At 36.7% G+C, this 17696-nt stretch overlaps 1 protein-coding gene and 1 pseudogene across 10 annotated transcripts in view; one reads left to right on the forward strand and one right to left on the reverse strand.

The window, feature by feature from the left end:
- Window positions 1–17696, reverse strand: part of TP53BP1 (tumor protein p53 binding protein 1) — a 174488-nt gene that overhangs the window by 101411 nt on the left and 55381 nt on the right. For 8 of the 10 annotated variants that reach the window (XM_031952184.1, XM_031952180.1, XM_031952185.1 and 5 more), the window contains exons 2-8: window positions 12441–12625; window positions 12098–12188; window positions 11826–11904; window positions 10014–10111; window positions 9074–9235; window positions 8398–8476; window positions 4739–4902 (exon numbers count right to left, since the gene is read on the reverse strand). In XM_031952184.1, coding sequence (XP_031808044.1) covers window positions 4739–4902; window positions 8398–8476; window positions 9074–9235; window positions 10014–10111; window positions 11826–11904; window positions 12098–12188; window positions 12441–12617 — 850 coding nt within the window. In that variant the 5' untranslated portion in view covers window positions 12618–12625. Of the gene's footprint in view, window positions 1–4738; window positions 4903–8397; window positions 8477–9073; window positions 9236–10013; window positions 10112–11825; window positions 11905–12097; window positions 12189–12440; window positions 12626–13218; window positions 13329–17696 lie in introns of those variants that run through there. The other 2 variants (XM_031952179.1, XM_031952188.1) reach the window with 2 other exon arrangements.
- LOC105750030 lies at window positions 448–1894 on the forward strand (annotated as a pseudogene).

Consider the following 17696-nt stretch of genomic DNA (forward strand, 5'->3'; position numbering starts at 1 on the left):
GAAAGAAACCTAGTTAAGTTTCTCAGACTGAAGTCTCAGAAGACTACTCTTCGGACTCTTAAAAACAGTATTTCTAATTTCTAGTTTATGTTCCTTAGGACAAGAATTATTTTAATAACTAAAGCATATTATGATTGTGATAAGAATACTACCATGTTATAAGAAATGACAAGGGTATGGTTCAAAAAATACATGAGAAGACCTAAATGAACTGATACAAAGTGAAGTGAACAGCACCAGGTAATATCGTACACAATAATTGCAACACTGTATGTGGTAACCATAATGATGATTGCCTATTTAAGATTTAGCTACATTAATCAAAACAGTGATCCAAAAAAATTCTAAAGGACTTATGATGAAAAATGCTATCCACCTCAAGAAAAAGAATTGATGAACTGAGTGCAAATTGAAGTATAGTTTTCTTCTTCATTTTCCATGCCTTTTTTTTGTACAATATGCTAATATGGAAATGTTTTGCATGACCTAACATATATAGTTGCTATCATACTGCTTTCCTCCTCAATGTTCGGGAAGGAGAGAGTAACAGGAAAGGAGAGAATTTAGAACTCAAAATTCTTTTTTAAAAAATTAATAAGTATTTTTTAAAAAACCAAATTATAGCTTCTCATTATGGAGGACCCAAGAGATAAGGTTCTTCAGGACTACCATAAAAAGCTGCTTGAGTACAAGGAGATCAATGAATTTCTCAGAATTAAGAGAACAGTTGAAAAAGCTTCCCAAGCAATATAAAAGTCTAAAAATGAACTGAAGGTGTTACATAGTATTGGGCAGATTGTGGGTGAAGTGCTTAAACAACTGATGTAAGAAAAATTCACTGGCAAAGCAACAAATGGACCAAGATATGTTGTGGGTTGATGATGATTGTCAGCAGAATAAAATTAAACTAAAATCACTCAAAAAAGTTGCTCTGGATATGACTATACTATCACAAGATATTTGTCAAGAGAAGCCGATTCATTGTTTTACATCATGTCTTATAAGGATCCTGTAAATGTTTCTTATTCTTAGATTAGAGGGTTATGTGAACAAATCAAACAAGAGAAATATTAGAATTACCACTTACAAAACTCTGATTTATTCCAGCATATAGAAATAATACCTCCAAAAGATAATTTGTTATATGGACCATCAGGAACAGGAAAAACACTCTTGGCAAGAGCCATTGCTACCAGTTGGACTGCGATTTATTTAAAGGTTGTATCCAGTTCTATCATATACAAATACATTGGTGAAAGTGCTTGTTTGATCAAAGAAAGGTTCAATTATGATGGATGAAATAGATGCTATTGGTGGTCATCGTTTTTCTGAGGGTACTTCAGCTGATAGAGAAATTCAGAGAACTCTAATGGACTTATTAAATCAGACAGATGGATTTGTACTTTATACACAGTAAAAATGATCCTGGCTACAAACAAAGCAGACATGCTGGATCTTGCTTTGTTGTGTCCAGGAAGATTAAGTAGAAAAATACATAATGATTTATGAAATAAACAAGCAAAATTAGACATACTGAAAATTCATGCAGGTCCTATCACAAAAGCTCTCAGATGGCTTTAATGGAGAAGATCTGAGAAATATTTGCATTGAAGAAGTTATGTTTACAATTCGTGCTGATCATAATTTTGTAGTATAGGAAGTTTTCGTGAAAGCAATAAGAAAAATGGATGATTCTAAAAGGTTGGAATCTAGACTAGAGTAAAACTGTCTACGTTATAGTTCTTAAGAGAAATTGGCATATATAAAAATAAAGTTTTTATTTATGTCAATATCAATATCAAGGAAAATTTAAGAAAAAAAACCTAAATTATAAACATTGCAATCCCAATATAACACAAGATTGGGCATGATGTTAAAAATACACATATATTAATAAAGCTCTTTTGACACAGAATCATATACTCAGGGTCTAGGCTTATGGAAAAGATAGAAAAATTTCTACCTTTGGTCCTGGTTTCTTCTGTTTCTCAAACAAAGTGCCATCATAATAGAGGCAGCTACACAAACACTCTCCAAAAACTAAACTACTCTTAGGTTAGAAGCATACTTAGTTCCTATTATAGATAAGAAAATTTAAAGCATTATAATATTCCAGGTGTGAGCCCTTTGGTTCATTCATTTTTTTTACTATAGCTTTTTATATACAAAATATATGCATGGGTAATTTTTCAACACTGACCCTTGCAAAAAAACTTCTGTTTCAACTTTCCCCCTCCTTCCCTCCACCTCCTCCCCTAGAAGGCAGGTAGTCCCATGCATGTTAGAAATGTTAAAATATATGTTAAATACATTATACGTAAAAATATTTATATAGTTATCTTGTTGCACAAGAAAAATTGGATTTTGAAAGAAGATTAAAATAACCTGAGAAGAAAAAAACAAAAATGCAAGCAAAGAATAACAAAAAGAGTGGAACTGTTATGTTGTAGTCCACACTAATTTCTCAGTGTTCTTTCTCTGGGTGTAGCTGGTTCTGTTCCTTACAGATCAATTGGAACTGATTTGGATCCTCTCATTGTTGAAGAGAGCCACATCCATCAGAATTGATCATCATGTAGTACTGTTGTTGAAGTGTATAATGATCTCCTGATTTTGCTCATTTCACCTAGCATCAGTTCATGTAAGTCTCTCCAAACCTCTCTATATTCATCCTGTTGGTCATTTTTTAATATTCCATAACATTCATACACCACAATTTATCCAGCCATTCTCCAATTGGTGGGCATCCCTTCAATTTCCAGTTTCTAGTCACTATGAAAATTTATTATTAGTAAATATAAATAAAAGCAATGCAGTACACCTAATCATCTAGCACTAAATCACTGTATCATTGTATTAAATTGACCCATCATGCTTCAATGTTTCAAAAAGGAAGAGACCAACATTTGCCACTTAATTACCTCATAGGGCTATTGCAAAGATAAATTAAAGAACTACAAAGCATTTTTAAATTGCTACATTATCCTAAATTATTTATTTGCCTTCAGAGTAACTAAACCACTTTGCCTAAACATCAAAATGGAATTTTCAATTGGCAAGCATATGAAGACCCTTATATAACCACCTTAAATCATATTTTAAAAAGTTTGCCAAACTTGAAGTTGAGAACCTAAAGAATTGCAAGAGAATTCCCGAAAGAATTACAGAAATTGATAGAGTCAAAATAATTATTTTGCAAAATAAAAAAATTGAAGCTGTAAATTCAATGACTGGGACAAGGCAACGTACTCTCATTTGGAAACCATGATTTTGGAGTCAAAAGATCTGGGGTCAAATCATTAAATGATGTTTCAGCTTCAGTTTCATTTATAAAATAAAGTGGTTAAATTCAAAGATTCCTCCCACCTCTGAAGTTAGGATCCTATGATCTCTTCTCTTTCAGACTTGAAAATCTGCTGGAACACTACTAACCTACAAAGCTTTGGCAGATATGTCTACAAAAAGAACTGCAGCCTTCTCCTTCCTCTTTTGTTAAAGTCAGTAGAGGGAAGGATGTGAGACTTGAAATGATATTACAAACTTAGGAAAGTAAAAAGTGCACATAAAACCACTATCCTGAATTTTTAAGAGAGCTGGCAAGGGCATTAAATTCAGTTCATTCTTGACAAGGTTTTAGCTAAGGTGTACAGACAGCCACTGTGATTTAGAACTAGACATCAGTCTTATCTTCCAGAACATAGACTTATTCAAAAGAGGTTGATTCATTATTGTTGCTAACAAACCAGATTCTCAAAAACCTATTGCTCCATATTTAAGTATAAGGACCCATATAAAAAATAGTCTTTGGAAAATTTCTGATTTTACTATTTTCATCTCAGATCACTGAAGTCATAGAGATGAAAGCAGTGATTTACTGAGCCAACCACTATGGGATTCAGTACTCAAGCAATAAATACTTTGCAGTTACTGAATCTCAATTCTGACACTTTCTTAAAACTTAAACCTCAATTTCCTTCAATGTCAAACACTGTTATGGAGATAATAATAGAACAAGTAGCTTGCCTAAATAAGTGCTTATATACACACATGTACACTCCATATAGATAGATATCACAGTATATAAAGATATACAGTATATCAAAAATGTAAAAAATAGCAATAATAATCTAGAAGCTCCTTGATGTTTAGCTAAAAATTTTTTTTCTTTTTTTTTTTTTTTTTTTTTGGTCTTGTAGAGGCAATTGGGGCTAAGTGACTTGCCCAAAGTCACCAGCTAGGAAATGTTATGTATCTGAAGCTGTATTTGAACTCAGGTCCTCCTGAGTGCTCTATCCGGTGCTCTATCCACTGAACCATCTAGTTGCCCTGAAAACATTTTCTTTCAGAATAATTTTTCTTGAATCAAAGCCTCTATCACAAATATTTCCATTCTATCTCCTTTAAAACCAGTGTTTCTCCCATCTTGAATCAGTATCTCCAATGAAAAAGCTGTAGTATGAGCACAGAAATACTCTGTATTTTGAGGAGAATGTATGTAAATACCCAAAAGGATCTGTGATTTTGTCTTCATGACCAACTGCCAACATAGGAAATCCCTCCCCCAACAACTCATTAGTGACTTAAGTAATAAGAAAGACCATCAGGAAGTCACTTCAGACAAGGTGAAGGGTAATTCATTTACCAAGGTTCATATAGCTATTATATGTCAGGTTTTCAGGACTCCAAACCTAGCACTCCCTCTTCTGCCTCAAAAATAAGAGAAAAGTACTGCACATACCTGTTCTACTATTCTGCTCAAACATGTCTTCCTGGGTTGACAAAATCTCAGATTCAAGTGATTTCTGAACTTGCAATTCACCTTCTAGCAGTTCCTGGGCTGAAAGTTGGATCTTGGCTTCCATATAGGTAAGAGGTACTTGTGAAATAGGCATATTCTCTGACCTGCAAAATTCAGATCAATAAAATAATTTTTAAATTCAAATATTTCAATTTCTTATTAAAAAAGATTAAGTAAAAAATCTTAACCTTGGACATGTAAATAATAATATTCCCTATAGGAAGTATAGCTCCTCTTAAAGCTGTATTTACTAGTCTCTGCCTGGTTCTGGGATTTCACTGGAAAAGGGATCTTCACTGGAAAAGAGCGGAAATTCCCTCTACCAATGCAAATAGGCAACTGTTTTGACAACTAATAGTCTTAGAGACTCTCTAAGATATTGAGATTAAATGACTTGCCCAGAGTACTATAGGCTATATGAATCTGAAACAGGATTTGAATCCAGTTTTTCTTGACTCCAGGGATTTTATCCATTTCATCAAACTGTTTCTTAACTACTAGTGTACACAAAGATTATAGTACAAAAAGTACTTCTACAAAGAGCAATAGTTCATCTGGAGAAAGCCTACATATCCACTTGACCCAAGTTTCAACACATTTCATACAATCTCTCATAGGACAGTTTAAGTAGGATATCTCCGTTCAGCTTTACTGGCTGCTGTCACATTTTGTGTATGGTTTTGTCTGGAAGAAAATATCACTTACCATTTGTTGTTAAACAGATAGGACTAACTCTCCAGATCTATAATACAGCAATAATTTAGAATTGTGATCCCAGAAGTATCCTGGGCCCTTTTCTCTTCTCTGCCTACCTTTTGACAGAGATCTCTTCTGCTCTCATGAATTCAATCATTATCTATACAGAATTAACTCATAATGCAAAAATCTTTATCTTCTATACTCCAGCTTGCTACATATCCCATCTGGTTTAGCATTCCAATGGCATCTCTAACTCAATATATCCAAAACTGAAATTATCACTTTTTTCTCCTTAAAGCCGTCCATTTCTCTAAAATTCCCTGTTTCTTTCAAGGATACTACTATTGTTTCAGTTAACCCAGTTTCCTAATTGTAAATTTCTCCCTCTCCCTCAACACCAATATATAATCAGTCAGTTGCCAAGCCTCATTGAGCCTACCTCCACAAAATCTCATCTATCAATTTTCTATCTATGTAGACACCCCAATTCAAAAGTCCTCATCACCTAATGCTTGAAATATTTCAACTACCACCTGAAGATCCAATTAGTTCCTCTGTTTCTAGTTTCCCTCTTCTTTAACTCATCTCCTAATTAGACAGCTACTACAATAAGCTGATCATGCTACTCCGTGGTCAAAAAACTTTAGGGGTTTCTTAATTGGCTCTAGGATAAATACTAACTCTTTAGCTTGGTATTTATAGTCTTCCACAATATCCCAAATTATTTTTCCAGAATAACTTTACTCCCCTTTTACAGAAGCTGTGTTCCTACAAAATTGGCCTATTAGCTCCTTCCTAAAGCTGGTATCCTATCTTCCATCTCCACAAATTTTCAGGAGATCACAATGCCTGAAATACCCTCCATCTTCATGTATGCCCCTTAAAATCCTTATCTTCCTCCAAGGTTTATCTCAAGTGCTACTTCTTATGCAAACTCTTTTATAATTCCCCTCTAATTTCAGTGTTCTCTCCTTCCTCAAATTACCTTGGCTTTCCTTATCTCTTTCCAAGTTGAATTTCTCCTCCAATAAGGTCACTGAAAGCAAGAATTGTCTTGTTTTTATTTTTTTATCCTCAGGATAAATCATATAACTAACTTCTACTTAATCCCAGAAGTGAGCTTCTCTCATCACTTTTTGTGATAGCTAAGAATTTGAAACAGAGTAGATGTTCATTGGGGCTAAAAACAAATTGTGGCTTTTTAAAGCATATAATTATGCTTTATAAAATGATGTGTGATGAGTGGTACACAGAGAAACATGGAAAGATCTAAATGAACCAATGCAGAGTGAAGTAAGCAGAGCCAAAAAAAAAAAAAAATCCCAAACTCAATGCACACTGTAACTGCAACAATGTAAATAGAAAGATCACACATACACATACATACACATACACACACACACACACACACACACACAAAACAAAACAAAAAACTGTTTATATATTTTATATATATATATTATAAAGATCAAACAGGACTCAAATGAAGACATATGAAAAGATACTGCCAATGCATCCCTTCATGAAGATGGGAGGTCCACAGTTGTTTTCAAACTTTTTCAATGTTATCAATAAGCTATAGGTTGATTCTCTGGGAGAATAAGGATACATTGTATGATGGGATGTATGATGATGTTAGAAACAGAAAATATCAACAAAACTTACTTTTTAAATAAAGTACTGCTACTAAAGTAATCTCTGGCTCCTCTTTCCTACAGTCATTCATGCTACCTTCTGTTGATCCTTCCCATCTTACCTATCACACATATGCCCAAAGTTCTCCTAAAGAAGGTTCTCTTCCACTTTCTTCATAACTTACTGCACTGCCTCCTTTATGTTGTGGCCACAGGATCTTGCCAGTTTCCAAGGCCTTTAGTCCCAAACTAACCTACAACAGAACTCATTAGAACATAAACTTATGAGTACCATCCAAAGAAAACCCCATTATTCCAAAAGCTTTCTCTACTAAAAACAGCTTTTTCTTGGTTCAGGTTCTTACAGGTTTTTGAGTACTCACATGCTCACACACTGTCTTTCTCTTTCTCTCTCGCTCGCTCGCTCTATCTTTCTCAGAAAATGCAAGTTTTTAAAGGCCCCATTTCTCCAACTATTATTATTCACACTATTTTTAGGCATAGTCAAGCTACTACTGGCCAAAAGTATAGATATTACAATCCCAACAATGACGGCAGACAGGGTATGTAACATTTCCTAACTCTAATCTTACCTAGCCAAGACCAGAGTCCAAAATTTACCACAGATCTCAGAAAGTGCATACATCCTTGTAGTGTCTGCCCAGAAATTGTCAGTCTAAAGGGAAGCTGAGAATCAAAAGATAACTGGGAGTGAGTCTCTTGAGGTATAGAAAAGGCTTGCTGTCATATGCAGCAAAGGCCCAATGCTTTATAATATACCAGAGTACTACAAAGCTTTCAAAATATAAAGCTGTCTATATGCGGCAACAGTCATGGTGGAAAGAAGTTGTAGACATAGAACACCAAGTCATGCTAGGAAAAGCATAATTAGTGTGGCTAAAAGTCTAATGTTAACCCTAAAAGCCAAATGTAGTCAGTATACACTAAAAATAGCTTAATATTCTGACAATGTATGATAAAATAGAGGGTGTTTTTTAAAAATTACAACCACTTAAGAGAGAAATTCTAACATCTGGGTTTTTTGTTTTGCATGCAAAAATGAAATAGCCTTGTTATATGCTAAAAGATATGAAGTGAGGGGCAATGACAATGCTGTGAATATCAAAAAGTGCTTCTTGTAGCTTTGAGATAATAAAAGTATGAAGAAAATTTTCAAATATTTAATTTTTTTCCTTGGTGAAATGAAATTACTATAAATCCTGTCATATAAAACTAAAAATCTTTTAGAATAAAAGTTCTTTTTACCTCTCAGACTCTGTATCTTTTTGGACTGCCACTTGTATATCTTCAATGGACTGATCTTCATGTTTATCCTCTTCAATTTCTGGGAGTAAATGAATTTATATTGTTGGGAGAAAAAAAAGAAAGGAGATGCCCAATGTGCCAGAAGAAATAAAAAAGAAAACACAAGGATTTTCCTAGAAAGCAGACTAATTCAAAATGTGCATGGGCATAATAAACACCATAAAGGTTTATTGTAATCAATGTCCATTCATGATACAATAAGCCTACCATGACATTGATAAATTCTGCTATAAGATTATTCAGCTGATTATCAATGCATAATATTTACAGCACTGTTCCTATGGAACTAACCACCCCTTGTATTATTTCACCCAATAAAAAAATTTTAGAGTACCAATTAACAATGTTAGGTAGTATATGACTACATTCCAATAATAGAACCACTAATTTAATGTACTTCAACAGGACTCAATTTGTAAAAGATTACTGCTCCAGTGCTTACTACTAGTTTACTACATGATGCAAGCAATAAGCTGAATTTCACCTTGGGGAGAGATAAAATTTGTTTAAAAGGGCAAAAATATAAAGAATAACTACTGTGAAAGAAAAGAACAACTAATGTGGAGGGAAACACCAGTTTATAAACATGCCAAACCCCAGGGAACTTGCTACATACCTATATTTGCATCTATATTAGAGGGATTGAGAAGACTAGACTCCTTGGTTACTGGCTGCAACTGTTGCTCTTTGTCTTCTTCATATGGTACAGTTTGTTCCTCAACATCTTGGCTCTGTGAGAGTTCCAGGGCCCCAAAGCCCAACTGTGATGAACCAGTGTCTATAAGACCAAATCACCCCCCAAAATTATACATCAACCCAAGATATCATGCATTCATACAAATGACTATATTATGTAGAAAGGGGACTATCAAGTTTTTTCAGATCACAACCCATCCCTACTGCCTGATAGATTTTCCTCAACTCATCAAAATAACAAATAAAAACACCATAAAAGTAAACTAGAAAAGAAAGACTATCATATAAAAAAAATTAAGACTAGACTTTATTAGTGAAAAAATCCACTTTCTAACAAAACCAAAGCTTCTTAAACTATGATTGAAGACCCCCATGTGGGTAATTGAATGTGAAGATCCAAAAATTATGATTTATTATCAGCAAATGTTTGATTTGTATACCTATTTTATATACTTATATGCCTGGGGTCAAATAAAAATTTCTAAGGTGAAAAGAGGTCCATCCCAAGTGGGAAAAGTTTAAGAAGCTATGCTCAACCAATCATCCCTCTTCTCACCCAACTCCTAGCAACAGATATCTTACAAAGCACACCCTCAAGAAAATTTTCAAAAAGAAAATAAGAGTTGAAAGAATGAATTAATACTTAGAAAAACACAATAAATGCAAAGAGCTACTAATTCCTAAATACAATATTAGATGGAATATCATATAGACAAAATAAATTTCTTAATCACTTCTCCCAATTTAAAGCTAACAAGACATCTGATAAGAAATCTAATCTAATCAAAGGGAGAAAACTACAGACTTTTGAAGCTCGTGTAAGAACTTAATCCACTTTCCTGAAGAATTCAGAGGGTTACCTTCAGCACCAACTGAATGTGTAGTACAGTCTGTAGCATCTTCTTCCTTCTCGTCTTCCTCTGCAGTAGAATCAGCTATTACTGTTATTCCAAGGATGCTGATGAAATAATAAAGTGACATAAGATATGAAAAAATAAACTCTAGACAAAGTATTCTTTCACTTCAGTCTCTCTACTCACCAATATCCATTACACAAATTGGGGGGAAAAAAATTTCCCCTTCATTGCCTTCTACAGAAATCAATACTCCAAAAAAAAAAAAAAATGCTATACAGAATCAACAAAGATACTATACAGACACAATAGTTAATGTTTCCTTGAAATAACCATGAAAGAAGACTGAGAATCAGTATGAACAATCTAAATAAAAATCTTAAGATTGTGAGAATTATACAGAGAAGGCCTTTATTAGCACAGAAAGAGTGAAAGTGTCAATCTATGAAACAAGAGAAAACTATGGGGATTATTTTTTAGTACCAGATCCTAGAATGAATCCAGTATAGAACCAGAATACTTGTGTAGTAATTCAAGTAACAAAGTCGTAACTTTCTGTGTTAAAAAGAGTACTATAAATTTGGAGAGCTGACATAATCTACCCAACAGAAAAAAAAAGTCAACTAAGTAGTTTCACAAAGGCAAAGCAGAAAAATATACTCCAAAAATTCTGGGGCAATAAAACTTTGAATTAAAAAAAAAGGAAAATTAAAATTCAAGTGGAAAAATAAAAACATTTGCAGACAGACTTTTTTTTAACTATGAAAAAGAATGTTAAAGATTAAATAGGAAGAGATGAGAAGGATGAACCATAAAAGGAGATACTAATTCATATTTTTCAGATACATAGATAAAATAAAGTAAAACAATTCCAATTCCACATTTCCTCATGAAGCTCCTTAAAACTTTTAAATACGATTCTTTTAGTTGCTTTTATACCACCCACCTCATAAAATTTCCCAAAAGCTTTCCACATTTATGAATGTCCTAGTAATGGTAAAATGGATGGTATCATGAAGCTAAAAAAGTAAAGTACTAAAGAAATAGAATAAAACTATTTTTATTAAAATCCAAAGGGAAAAGTCTACTTTCATCCATATCCTAATTAGGCCTCTCTTAATTTCTGTTGGACTATTAGATAAACAGGCCTTTGAAAATGTCATTTTTGAAAGATGAATATATAAATGATTAGACCTGTGATCTTGGTAAAGTTCTTAGATGAGAAAATTCCTTCTACCAATGTAAGTTGATATCTTTTCTGAAATTTATATTCTTCAGAGAGTTACCTAGAGTACTGAGCGGTCAAAGGAATTCTTTAGGGTCACATAATTTATTTGTACCAGAGATGAGTCTTAACCTAAGTCTTCCTGATTTTATGGTCAGGATCTCAGAAAAAGAAAACAAAAAACCAACAAGGTTTTATTTAGAGGCTTTACCACACTTCTAGAACATAGTCTATCCAAACCCAGTCATATATCTGAATATGTAAAAAAAAAAAAAAAATCTAAGAATTGGGAGAATGTGTTTCATTTCATATGAACAGATTAAGTTTGGTCACACTTTAAACAGTGCAGACATGAATGGTTACTAGCTCCAAAAGAGACAATTCACCTTACTGATACTGTAGATACAACTATAATTTCCCTATTCAATTCATAAAAATCCCTAGGTAAATTTGTTTCTGGGCTTAGTAAGGAAATAATTCAAGCGTTTTTATTAAATGCCTACCTATATGCACTGGGGGTATAAAGAAAAAATCAAAATAAGAGAAGAATCATTTAGAAAATGAAGTGGAATAAATATCAAACATCAATGTACCTGCTTTCCCTATTGGGTTGAGGTAAAAGTTCAATGATCTGACTTCTGGTATTTCCTGTGTCCAGAGAAGAAGAAGAATCTATGGATTATAGAGAAGGGAAAGAAAAATAACTGGGCTTTAGCACAAATGGCACTTACCCACAAACCTAAGCAAATTTAGACTCCAACAAGAATAGTCAAGATAGCTACAGCTAACATGCAAGCATATCATTCTAATTTTTCATTCATCTAGCAGCAACCAGATTCATAAAAATCCAACAGAACTCCCTCACCTGCAGACTTGTTTTCTTTCAAGTGTTCCACGAACTCGTTGCTATCTCCTTTTTCTTTTCCAGATGTTTGTGCAGCATCTGCCACAAGATCCTACAAAACAAATAGATTTCAGTATCTCTACCTCCTTGTTCCCAACAATGGACTAGGAGGAGACTGTTGGCCAACATACTCCTAACAAAGTCCCTCATTTCCTATATCCTATCCAAAAGCTAGAGATGTCCAATGTACTCGTGCATTCTGGCTAGTCAAAGGGAAAGAAGAGGAAAAAAAAAAAAAAAAACAAGAAAGGAAGAAAGAAAAAAATCTTACCCAACTGTCCTCAACCAGGGAATTTCAACTCACCGGCCCAGAGCTCTCTTTGTGGGTCTGCAGATTGGGAAGGTGTCTGGATAACATGCTAAAGTGAGAACCAGAATCATCTTCCTGAGCCTGGCTTTCAAGCTGGGAGTCTTCGATGATCAGGCAAGGTGTCCCTTGCTGAGAGAAATCTGAATCCACCTGACTCTCAGGAGGGTCCATCTGTTCCCCTGGAATGAACAGGAGGGCACAGAATTGAGAGGTGCGTGGCCCAATTGTCCAACTCCTCCCGGGGTAAGAGACTAGAGGAGACCAGGGAAGGACAAAAACCCCTCTGGAGCAGAGCCCGCCCGCCTTCCTCCAGTGTAGAAATGGCATTTTCCCCAGAGCCACAGGCCCCCTTCCTCCCGAACCTCGAAGCTCCCGCCCCTTGGCCCGCCCGATAAGCCTTCCCCCGACGCTCCTCTCCCTTCACCTTCTCCAGAGGACCCCCTCTTCTCTTCTCTCTCGCCGCCAGCGCCGACCCCGCCTCCCCAGAGGCCCCTCGACAGCGCCCCTAGTCCCAGCTCGCCTCTCTCTGCAGGCCCCTCCCCTCCCTCCTCCTCCAAAGCCCCTTCCTCTGCCGCCCCGCCCCCTCCCCGCGACCACCCCGCCGCCCGCACCCCCTTCCCCGGGTCCTTCCAGCCCTTTCGCCGTCACGGCCGCCATGCTTGCCACCCCGCCCCCTTCGGCCAGCCATCCTCCCGGCCTCTCTCCACTCCCCTCCCCGTCTCCGTCGGCAGCCTCTCTCCCTCTCTCTTTCCTCCTCCCCTCCAGCTAGTACCGGGCATCCCGGCGGGAGGTGGCCGCGACGGTCTCAGCACGCTGCTCAGGCCGCGGCTCAGTCCCCCCGCAAGCAGTCGCCGCTGCTATCACTAATGCCGCCGCTACTGAGACTGCCGCCGCCGCCGCCGCTACCGCCGCCGCCGCCACAACCAGCCCCTCTTCCCGTCGCGCGTCACACAACAAGCATCGCCCATTGGTTAGGGGTAACTATCACTCAGCGCACACCACCACTAATAAACCGGCTGCCCCCCCAGGGCCCCGCCTCCGCGCAAGAAGAGGGAAGACAGCGGCGTGTTACCATGGCAGCATGGAGGTTCCCCTGGCCCTTTCCCCCCTCTAGTTTTGCCAGAGAATGACAGAGAATCCTTGAACTGAAGGGACCTTGAGAGGTCATGCAATCTATTCCCCTGCCTCCAGCAGGAGCTGCTTTTATCTTTTCCTAAAGAGAGACCCTCTTCCCTGTTTCCTGCCTCTCGCGGCTCCTTTGAAAGCCCCCAGAGGACTGTCAAAAGGGTTACCTTTAATAGGACCCGGTAAGCAGAATGTAAATGGCCAATGTCCTGGGAAGGTAGAAAGACTGAAAAGAAAGAGGGCTTTGTTGGCTTTTTCCAAAGTCCAGACTCCTACCGGGGTCTTCAAATCAAAGTCGTCTCTCCCCCTCAGGGGCCTCTTTAGAACATGAGAGCCCCCTGAGGTTACATTTCTCTAACCTGACCCTGCTTGCAAACCTCAAGCCTACTCCTCCTCATCTGCTACCCTATCTTTCACAGGACTGGAACTATAGTCTATAACTCCCAATATGCTATGCCTATCTCCCTTTGTGAGGTCTGAACACCAATAGGCTTCCTTTTGTATTAAAGACAAAGAATGATGGGCAAATCTTGCAGAAGACGTGGGGAAATTTTGACCACAAGATGGGAAGTATTTATGACTATGAGCAATATCTCAATACCAGCTTCCTCATCTGTAAAATGGAACTACTACCTGTACTACCTTCCCCAAGGGACTGTTATGGAGTTCAAATGAGAAAATAGAAGCAAAGGACTCTGTAAAACTAAAGCAATACATTGATATCAGCTAGAATTAATATTATTTTTATGACAACATATGAATGATAAGTATTATATTCCTGTCACTCACTCAAAAATATTTAGACATACCCCTGCAAAAATGGGGCCCTGTTCTGGTAAATACCATATTCATTCTATATGAATCTTATTAATTGAAAACATGAATTAAGCTGAGTTTGCACAGCCTGCCAACCAGTCCTCTCTATCATATCTAAATTGTTATCTTCTAGAATATTTTGCCAGGAACAAAAATGTAAAGTAATGTACCAGAATGTAACCCAAGGACCTTCAAATGCAAATAATTTAATAATTAATTAATGATCTGGAAGTAATTAAGCATTTATTTCTAGCAGCTTTCATTTCTACTCCTATCAACAGATATCATTGACTTTCAAATTACTCCTTTCTTCATGCAAAGAGACCACTAACCAACGTCAGATCAAACAAAAATGCTAAAGAAGCAAAAATCAAGTTAACCCTAAGCTATATGGTATGAGTTTCCTAAAGTTATTGATTAGGAGAAATAATAGTTTTTCCTCACAAGCTGAAGAAGATACAGGCAACTGACCTTTGTTCTCAAGCATACCCTGGCCAGGAACCACCCTTCTCCAAACAATAACAACAATGCTTCAAAAGATCTGTGATTTTATGGATGTGAGTACTCCATCCACTGGTGTGGAATGTAACCCCACCACCTCTAATACAACTCACTCACACACACCTTAAAAAGAGAGTACTTCCTGAGTTGCTATGGCAACAACAAAAAATCACCTGGTGGCCAACCTTCTGGGGACAAGCCTCTCTGCACTAACCCAGAAGACAAACACAGGATCATTATCAACATTTTATGCAACCATCTCCCTGGCTTTGTGGGGATTCTGTTATTAAGAAGAGGGGAAAGGCTGCCCCTCCTAGTGTTAATTATGGTGCCAGGATCCTGAGGGAGGTATGGCAGCTGAGAAAATCTACACACAAGCTAGAGCTCTCAGAAGAAGGGGCAATACTAAAAGTCTTTACAGCTTGGTAAAAATTGTTATTGTGTTTTTGTGAGAAGCTGAGGATAGGAGTATGGGTGTGGCATGATGGGTAGGGAGATTGCTCAGTCAAATAAGTCCCTGAACAATTTGATGAGTTCCCCAGTCAATCTGCTGGCATTATACAGTATAACCCTTTGTTTGGAAGCACCTTAGGGGCACCTCCTAATGAAATGTGGGTATGGTTCACATGGTACTAAAAAAAGGAACTCAGGATAATTGGTTGACAGACTTATCAAAGCAAATTAACAAACCAGCTCCTTTTCATCCATATTCCTTTCCCTTTCTCCCCTATTGTCATTCTCCCTTCTTTTCTCCCCAAGATAATTTCATTGTTGGAGAATAGGGGAAGCCGCTATCCACTGGAGAGATCTGAAGGAAAAAACCTCTTGTAGGAGGTGGCTTTTCAATTAAGCTGTGAAGGAACCTAGGAATTCTAAGAAGCAGAGGTAATCGGTGAGATATATGCCATATACAAGGAACAATAAGCATTCCTGCTTATCTGCATTGTAGAATGAACGAATGAGAGATTTATTAAACTTTTACTTTGTGGAGCTTATATTCTAATGGGGAAGACAACATCCACAAACGAGAGAGGGTCAGAAAGGAGTATTTTGACTTAGATAGTTATGAGGGCAGTGCACAAAGCCACAATGTAATATAATGATATGTGAGAAGCAATAACAGAGTTGATTTGGTTACTAAAAATGGGAATGGGGTGGAAAGGGAGTAGACATGATCCATCAAGGCTACTAGAGAAAAGATAGCAGGGGAATGAAGTGAAGCATGACTAGAACCTGACTTAAGTGTAGAAGCCCAAATAAGTCAACCACTAGAAGTGAGTCACTTATCAACTGGGATAGCAGATTCCCAGAGCTGAAGTTCTGAATTAAGAGGAGTAATGTATCATCATAAGCATGATTGAGCCAAATTATAAATGAAACAAAGGAAGTCTATCGAGATAATAGGAAAACACTGAAGTTTATTGCGAAAGAAAGAAATGTGGTCTCACTTTGCAAGAGCATAGAGTATGAATTGGGGAAAAGAAAGATTTGAGCCAAGGAGACTAAGCAAAAAGCTATTGAAATAGTCCACGCAACATCCAGCCATTCTGGAGAGTGATTTAGAACTATGCTCAAAAACTTATCAAATTGTGCATACCCTTTGATCCAGCAGTGTTACTACTGGGCTTATATCTCAAAGAGATACTAAAGAAGGGAAAGGGACCTGTATGTGCCAAAATATTTGTGGCAGCCCTGTTTGTAGTGGCTAGAAGCTGGAAAATGAATGGATGCCCATCAATTGGAGAATGGTTGAGTAAATTATGGTATATGAATGTTATGGAATATTATTGTTCTGTAAGAAATGACCAGCAGGATGAATACAGAGAGGCTTGGAGAGACTTACGTGAACTGATGCTAAGTGAAATGAGCAGAACCAGGAGATCATTATATATTTCACCAACAATACTGTATGAGGATATATTCTGATGGAAGTGGATTTCTTCGACAAAGAGATTTAACTCAATTTCAATTGATCAATGATGGACAGAAGCAGCTACACTTAAAGAAAGAACACTGGGAAATGAATGTAAACTGTCTGTATTTTTGTTTTTTTTTCCTGGGTTATTTTTACTTTCTGAATCCAATTCTTCCTGTGCAACAATAGAACTGTTTGGTTCTGCACACATATATTGTATCTAGAATATACTGTGACATATTTAATACGTATAGGACTGCTTGCCATCTGGGGGAAGGGGTGGAGGGAGGAAGAGGAAAAGTCGGAACAGAAGTGAGTGCAAAGGATGATGTTGTAAAAAATTTCCCAGGCATGGATTTTGTCAATAAAAAGTTATAATTATGAAAAAAAAATAAAATTAAAAAAAAAAGAAATAGTCCACGCAATAGGTGATGATGGCTTGTTTAGGGGGATGGCCAAGTAAATGAAGAGGAGATGCATGCTAACTCTTTTCTTAATACTTTTCACTGCTTATCCCTAAGACTTTATTCCTCAGAAAAAGACAAAAAGATCAGAATCCTTCCCATTGCTAAATATAATAAATTTGGAAAAAATATGAAATGCTTTGTTAGGTTACATACAATTATATTCCATTAACAATCACTAAATTATCTAAATAGCTTGAGTTAGAAAATACTTTGAGACAAAGTATTTGTCTACATTGTAGATTATAAAGAGGCCATTGGAGCAAAATATTCTTACTCTTAAAGTTATAGGGACCATTGTGGGGGTCATCTAGTCAATCAAAATACATTCAAATAAGGTTTTACTTACATCACATAGATAAATGAAATTATCCTTTCTTTAAAGATTTGCAGAAAAGAATATTCCATTATTTCATATGCTTAAATTCA

This window comes from Sarcophilus harrisii, chromosome 2 (assembly GCF_902635505.1).
Source record: "Sarcophilus harrisii chromosome 2, mSarHar1.11, whole genome shotgun sequence".
In the NCBI taxonomy this organism is placed as follows: domain Eukaryota; kingdom Metazoa; phylum Chordata; class Mammalia; order Dasyuromorphia; family Dasyuridae; genus Sarcophilus; species Sarcophilus harrisii.